General features: G+C 42.1%; 1 protein-coding gene across 6 annotated transcripts in view; it reads left to right on the top strand.

Moving 5' to 3' along the window:
• The window catches only part of pkd1l1.L (polycystin 1 like 1, transient receptor potential channel interacting L homeolog), an 89704-nt gene extending 82748 nt beyond the window's left edge, over positions 1–6956 (top strand). For all 6 annotated transcript variants that reach the window (XM_041566102.1, XM_041566106.1, XM_041566107.1 and 3 more), the window contains 3 exons: positions 83–259; positions 394–488; positions 5450–6956. In XM_041566102.1, the coding sequence (XP_041422036.1) occupies positions 83–259; positions 394–488; positions 5450–6137 (960 nt within the window). In that variant the 3' untranslated portion in view covers positions 6138–6956. The remainder of the gene's footprint in view (positions 1–82; positions 260–393; positions 489–5449) is intronic.
• Positions 6957–8121: the final 1165 nt, after the last annotated feature.

Raw genomic sequence — 8121 nt, forward strand, 5'->3', positions numbered from 1 at the left:
AATATGTTGGCGCTATATGAAGAAGAAGAATGTTTATTTCTTGTACATATACTTATGTTACTATACTATTCTCTGTCAAAAGAATTTTTACTTGGAAGAGTTTGAGGACCTTATAGATGAACTGCTATTTCGTCTTAATGCAATATCAAACAGCCTTCACCATTCCCTGCCTGCAAAGTTACACTGTTACACAGAAGAAGCTGAAGAAGTTAGTCAGCTGGAAAGCCATTCTGTTTGCTGCTTTAAACCACCACAGGAGGCAAGTTTGATATGTATATATCAAAAAAACGCAACAAACAAAATATATAAATCACCATATGCATAATGATTTTCAGTTAAGTATTTCACTGGTAAAAATATTTCAAGTGATACAAGTGTCCTTGTAAATTTCAGAGTGACTTGAAAAATGAAGTCAAAATTCAGAGACAAAACACAGAAAAACGTCATTACTGTACAGACTGTGCCACTGTGAATACTGACCTATACAGGTAAAGTATTGTTTAAATACTTTTAGTATAGGTATTAAATCTATTATCCTGAATTCTGTGGACTTTTCTGGATAAGGTATCCGTCCATAATTTGGATCTCCATACCTTTAAATTTGCTAAAATGCATTTAAACATTAAATAACCCTTACAGGATTGTTTTGCCACCAATATGAATTCATGCAGCCTAGTTACCATCAAGTTGTATTTATTTTTTCTTATGGGAGATGGGCTTCCCATAATTTGGTGCTTTCTGGATAATGGGTTTCCAGGTTAGGGAAACCTGTGCATTAATGGATACAACTGTTGATAACGATTTCATTATAGAGAATAGGTTGCTTCATTTATAGTTCAGGTATGGGATCCATTATCCAGTAACCCGTTATCCAGAAATGTTGCTCCGAATTACAGAAAGGCCATCACAGGCACCATGGGGATGAAGATCCTGTTTCTTGGAAAAAGGACACTAAAAGGTTAAAGTTGCTCCTCCTCCTGCTTTTGGCTTCAACCCCTGCCTACTTCCTCAATCCTCAGTTTTCTTTTAGTGTCCTCAGAAGGAGGACGGACACTAGGTGGCTGGGAGCAGTGTGCAAATTAGATCAGTTATCATGCCACAATAGGGGTCAGCATTTTCTTTCCAGAGCCCCTACAGACAAGGACGAAGTGCTCTAATAGCCTTTCAGCTCTACAGAGGTCTGCAGGCTAGGGGGCTCCTCTCTCTATCCTGGGCAAATGGTTCACGCTCCCCAGAGGCTGCACTAGCAGCCAGCACAGGGTACCCTATGAGCACATATGGCTGGTCAAGGAGGTAAGTCAACTCCCTCCCCATCTCTTACTTGTCACTCCGGGTTCCCTTACAATTCCCAGGGGGCCCTTTTGTGGAGCTCTTCCACATTCACACTCATTCAATGCGCCGCACTGGTGCCTTTTCACTGCAAGTTCGCACGTGCGAATGGGCATCATTTACTGAGCACACCTCATCACTTCCTGCGCTGGATGCTTCCTCTCAGAGGCCAGCTTGGTGAGGTTGTTCCCTTACCCAACATCCAGGAGCTCCCTCTTCCTTTCTGGCGGCCATTTTGTGAGCACGTTTACCTGTTCAGTTAGACCCAGCATATCCATTACCATCTGGTTCCAGTCCTGTTTTCATTAGCGATCAGGTCTCTTCCATCCTTACCATCCATAGAGTTTGTCACTCGCATGCAGGCTGCACACTACTGTTCTTCTTCACACACATACTCTAAGTGTGGCAGTGACACTGAGGAACTGCGGTCCACCCTCCCTCCCTTACTATTACAGGGAAATAGGTAAGGAATTTTAAACCCTTACCATATACTAATAAAGATTGTCTCTCGCATATAGGCAGACCATTTCTGTCTTGTCTCCCACAGATACCCATGAACTGCAAGACACTAAGAGGGGCAGTGATCCTTCTCTGACCCTTATCCCAACTACCCCTGGGATTCAATTAGGGGGAGTTCTCCTGGGAGAGTAGACTTGCCATATAACCATGACTGACAGGACAGAGAAAAGTCCCTTCCTAAGTCCCAAGCAAATGCACGTGCTAACCCCCTTATTTCCTATTTTGCATGCACTTGCAAACCATTTTTCTCGCCCTTTGACTGAACCAGTGTGTGGCTCCTGTAGACCTACCCTACATCAACCCTGCATTTTATCAATCCAATGCAGTCCTACCAGCCAGCTCTGTGACGGCTACAGCTAGTCAAATGAGCTGGGACTAGCAGGTCTTCAGAACCTAGCCAGAATACCAGAAACACTAGACTAGGTCCTAAAACACGTGCCTCACAGGGCGGGCACTCAACAGTCCGATACGACCATCCTTTTCTCCACTGGTATCCCTAGAAGAGCAAGAGGAATCCTCAGGGGAAGAAGGACAGATACTCTCTGAAGAGAAATCTGAGAAATCTGATCAGGAGCAGGATGCCCCTAGATCGCAAAGAGAGGTGGAGAGCCTGATTCAGGTAGTATTACAGGCAACTATGCTTAGAGTCCTCTTCTTTCCAGCCTATGAACAGCTGGATGACATAGTTAAGGCACAATGGAAAACACCAGACCACAGAGTGCAATTTTCCAAACACTTTTCTCAAAACTATCATTTCCCTCAGGCATGTACAGACCTTGGTCATCGCCCCCAGCAGCAGATCCACCGGTCGCAAGATTGTCTCTCACCACCACTATTCCAGTTGCTGATGTGGCTTCCTTCATGGATCCCAGCGACTTGAGGGTTTCTGCAAGGCAATATTCACAACGGCAGGAGGAGTTCTCTGGCCAATTTTTGCCACTGCTTGGGTATCCAGGGCAGGTGGCCCAACTCATTGGCTTAGAACAGTGCTGTCCAACTTCTGTGTTATCGAGGGCCGGAGTTTTTCTGGCCTACATGGTGTAGGGCCGATAATGGGAGTCAGTATTGACCACTCCCTGTTTTGAAACCACACCCACTTTAAACCACACCCATGTTACCACAAGACCATATTCACATTAATTATAGTAGCACACCAAAAAACCAAATGGTTGGTGCTTACTGCAGGGATATTGCTTATCACTTATATGTGATACTTAAGGCCCCTAACAATAATTTATTTTCAAATGCTAACAAACCCCCAGAACAAATAACAGGCTTATGTTTCACAGGCAGATGATGTCACACATCGGCAGAGCGGGGCACGCACCGGCAGAGCGGGACACACAGGGAGCATAGGGAATGCAGAACAGGAGACCGGGAAACCCATCAGGACCACTCTCAAGCTAGCCATAGATGCAAAGATCCGATCTTATGAATTCTCGATTCATATGATTTTCGGATTGTGTGTGGAGTGTCCCAACATCTGTCATGGCATGCCGAATGGTCGATCGCCAGGGTGGAAAATTTCTGTCGGCTGCCTATAATATTGCTGCGTGTATTGCTGATCTGCCGATCTTCAGTGGGAGACTGTCGGCGGAAGCAGAGAGCTGTAGTTGAAGTGCAGTGAATGAGGCAAGGGCTAGATTAGGTGCAGGCTCTAGGGGGTGCCGCACTTGCATCCCCATGGGGTCCCCCATCCCCTATTGCTCCCCCCCCCCGACCTACCTGCAGCCCTGTGTGGAAGTTAGAAATAAAAAATGGCGAATACCAGGACTGCACTTGTGCTCATTTTATAGAAGGGACGGTGGCAGGGCGCCAGTTGGACAGCCCTGGTTTAGATGATCCCTCAGATTGCGGATGCAAACACATACATTTGTGACGCGGTCCTGGGTACGGCAAAACTCATCGCAAGGGCTTTGTCACAATCCATTGCAGCCGGACGTATACCTATGGCTAAAGAACTGGTCAGCAGATCTTACCTCCAAGAGATCTCTGGTCAGTCTTCCATTCGTCAGAAAACAACTATTCGGTGCCGAAATAGAGAAAATAATTTCTCGGGCTACAGGGGGTAAAAGCACTTTGCAAGCCCATTCCATTCCCATTCCAATTCCATCTTAACCAGGACCTGGTGGTACCTTTATTTTGTCCAGAACACAAGACACAACTGGGAAAAAAAGCTGCACAACCTAGATGTGGTTTGCCCTCTTAGAACATATACCAGGGCTACCAAGAGCATCAGGAATGTGGACAAACTCTTTGTCCTACCAGAAGGACCAAGAAAAGGTCCCAGGGCATCTAAGGCCACTATTGCAAGATGGATTAGGTAGGCTATCCTGTAGGCCTATGAGGTGCGCGGTAAGGCCACACCTCAGTACTTCTTGGGCGATTCGCCACCAAGCCTCAGCTAAATGGGTCTGTAGGACTGTAGTGTGGTCATCCATTCACACCTTTTCCAAATTTTACACGGTGCATATATTCGCCTCAGTGTTACAGACGGTTATTCCCTGAACACTAGGGGCTAGAAGTCCTGCCCTCATGGGTAGCTTTGGGACTTCCCCATGGTTCATGTGTCCCCCAGTCTAGGCAAGAGAAAAATAGATTATTGTACTTATCGTTAAATACTTTTCTTTTGACCTACATTGGGGGACACAGGTCTTTCCTCCCTGTGTTAGTTCAAGTTAAATTCAGTTAAGTTCTGTTTTTTCTATTTAGTTAATACTCTGATATACTAGCAAGTATAAACAGCAGGTAGAACATGCTGTGTTTAGCTTGCCTTGGGAGAGGCTCCTTCTCTTCACATGGGTTATGAGGTAGGGCTCGTCATTCCTTATTCGGCCAGAAAAACAGAGGATTCAGGAAGTAGGCAGGGGATGAAACCCAGAGCAGGAGCCATTTTGACCTTTTAGTGTCCTTTCTCCAAGCAACGAGATCTTCCTCCCTATGGTGCCTGTGTGCCCCATTGTAGGTCAAGAGAAAAGGATTTAACAGTAACTAAAATAATCTGTTTTTCAGCACCAAGTCTGGATATGGCCAGGTTAAGGACCAGTGGCTTATTAAGAGACCCCAGTACAGAATTTGTGCCTGAGCCTCCAAATTCCATAACCAGTTCTTAATAGGGCCTTCAATTCATCCACATAATTGCACTAGAGTGCCATTATACTTACATTTTCCTAAAATTCTAATAGAAAACATATAAAATGTATGTGTCCTTGGGGAACCATGTGGTGTGTGCTGAGGCAGTTCAAAATCGTTTTATCCATAAGAACTCCACCCATGGGTACTTAAAAAGCTGGGGAACAGGCAGGGATTTAAACCTTTTTATTATTCTGCAGCTCAGCCACATAGGAGTTGAGAGAAGGTGGAGTCAAAGGCATGTCCTTCAGATTCAGAGTGCGCACGATTCTTAATAAAAACCCAGCCAAATAAGTATGGTTTGGTTAGGGTAGGATAAAGGACCCAAATTTACAATTAAAAACACATACAGTATTTAAACTGTTTCTGTTGTGATTTCACTGAAGATAGATTTTTACCTAGATCCTATTTCTTACCCAACACATTTAAGAATTGCTTAAATCTCACTCACTTGCGAAAATTCTTTCAGCGATAAAGATGGAACTTCATCTTCTTGTAAGAACATAAAAAGTAACACACAATGTCATGGTGATCAGACAAGCTTGCATAAGGCTAGACTTAAAAAGCAGCCTGTAACAGATACTGAAAGCTGCAGATCACAAGTATCCGAGGAACTCAAGAACTCTTCATCAAAAATGCAAATTACAGAATCTAATTTAAAAGATTTATCAACTCCATTTTGCAGTGACCAGTTTATAGAAAGTCTAGTTATGGATCCGGAGAAAACAGATGGCCAAACTCGTTGCATTTCTGCTATTGATTTCTGTAAAAATCGTAAACCACTCAAACGTTCTCATACCACTGTGATTGAACTTTTGGACAATGGTTGCAAATCGGTATGGAATGAAGTGCATGAAGGTAATCTAGAGGCTTTTAGGAGCACAATAGATGTAAGAGATTTAAATAAGGTGCATTGCTTTGCTATGGAAAACACAAATGTCCTTCATCCCCAAGTTAAAGATTATGATGTAAAGAAAGAAAGCCTTCAGAAACAAAAAAGTGCTGAAACCTATGTATACTGCAAAAGCAAACTTCCTGAAGGAGCACAAAATGAAAGACAGCAAGTTGAACTCCACAAGGCTGAAGCAAACATATTTCATCAGGAAAAGTGTGACTTGAAGGATAATCAAAATTGTATTAAGCAGTGTTGGTATTGAGAGAACCAAGTAACAAAAAAATCTCTGATTTTAGACTTTTATTTAAATTGTATTTTCTGGGTTTAGATTTTCGAATTTCCTTCGTCTCCAGATATGTTCCTTATGATTCTAGTCAATAGAGACCACAGAATGTACTATGACCTCACTTGCATGAATATTCAGTTCAGGAACAATTTAGTAGAGATGTAATATAAATCTTTATTAGCAAAGCCATTTTAGGTGGTTAGTTGTTTTCATTTAATGACGCAAGAATGTAAGATTTGTTTTAGTTATTTAGTTGCTTTGAGGTTTGATAAATGCTAAAATGTATGTACAGAAAGCATAAGTTTATAAAGGCCCATTATGCATCTTTTCCAGGCAAACATACATAAAATAAATTCTAGAACATGGGCTTCTGAGACTTAAGGCAGTATTTTCAGACTTAAGTTTGACCAACAATGTATTATGGCATCCCATATCTTTTACACACATTTAAAGGAACACTAACACCAAAAAATGAAAGTGTTTTAAATGAATGCAAATATCATGTACTGTTGTCTTGCACTGTAAAAAACTGATCTGTTTTCTTCAGAAACACTACTATAGTTCACATGAACAAACTGCTGGGTAGCAATGACAGAAATTGAAAAAAGGCTATATGGCACAGGATAAATAGTGGAAAACAGAAAGCAGATAAGCTCTGTAAAACATAATGTTATCTGCTGTGTAACTTGAGCCTTTTCTCCTTTGAATTGCTGCCCCCTTGGCTACACAGCAGCACTATTTATATAGTGTTTCTGAAGCAAACCCAGCAATTTTACTAGTGCAGGGCAACGCTGCATTATATTTTTATTACTTTAAAATTATTTCAGTTTTTTATGTTACTGGTCCTTTAAAGGGCAACTAAAGTCTAAAATAGAATAATGTTAGAAATGCTGTATTTTGTATACTAAACAAAAACATGAACTTACTGCACCAGAAGCCCAATTAAACAAATGCTTTTAAACTTGGCGCAGGGGGCTGTCATCTTGTAACTTTGTTAAATATTTTTGCAATACCAAGACTATGCACATGCTCAGTCTGGGCTTCAGTTGGGAGGCTAAGCTTAGGGATCGTTATAAATGATCAAAACAGCACAAGTCAAATAATATCTGCCAGAAGCCAATACAGGAAGACTGATTAATAATCAGAATAAACAGACTGCACTGGGTCTGTGGATACAAATCTTCACCGGTGTTACAGGGAAACAAACAAAGCTGCTCGAGTTCTGGGAAGTAAGGCGGGGGGGGGCTCCCCCTGTCGTTTGAAAGTATGATCATTTCCCTGCACAGCAGTTAGGGACCGTCTGAAGTTTCCTAACTGCAGCTGTCAGAGCAAGTAAAACAAAGTGGGAATGTTACTGCATACAGTCAGGTTTCTTATTAAAACGGTACACATTTTTTAATTAATGTATATTGGAGATAGATTTCTTTTTCATTAAAGAAAGTAAAAATGGGATTTTATTTTTTTGCCTTAACATCCCCTTTAAAAACAGTCATTCTTCTATAACTGCAATGAATTTTGTGTTTTAACACTTTTCTTTTGTGTTTTATTAATTTCAAGTGAAGTATATAGTTTTTCCTTTTATTCTACTGATTTCTGTTGTATATTCCTAGTATTTCAAAGCAAAATAAAAGTTTGCTATTAACGGAATGCTGCATTTAAAATATAGGTATAGTTTATCTGGAAACCCGTTATACAGAGTGCTCCGATTTATGGAAAGGCCATCCCCCAGGGCCGGACTGGCAATCTGTGGGTTCTGGCAAATGCCAGAGGGGCTGCTATAAGGTGGCATGGAAAGTCAGTATTTAGTGGGCTGGTGGGGGCTGTTTGGGCCTCTGTGTGGGCTGATTGGGCCTCTGTGTACCTGAAATGCCAGGGCCTATTTTAATTCTCAGTCCGGACCTGCCATCCCCTATAGACTCCACTGTATAGGCTATACCTATTTATGGGAAGGCTATCTCCC

The sequence above is a fragment of the Xenopus laevis genome, chromosome 6L, assembly GCF_017654675.1.
Source record: "Xenopus laevis strain J_2021 chromosome 6L, Xenopus_laevis_v10.1, whole genome shotgun sequence".
Taxonomy (NCBI): domain Eukaryota; kingdom Metazoa; phylum Chordata; class Amphibia; order Anura; family Pipidae; genus Xenopus; species Xenopus laevis.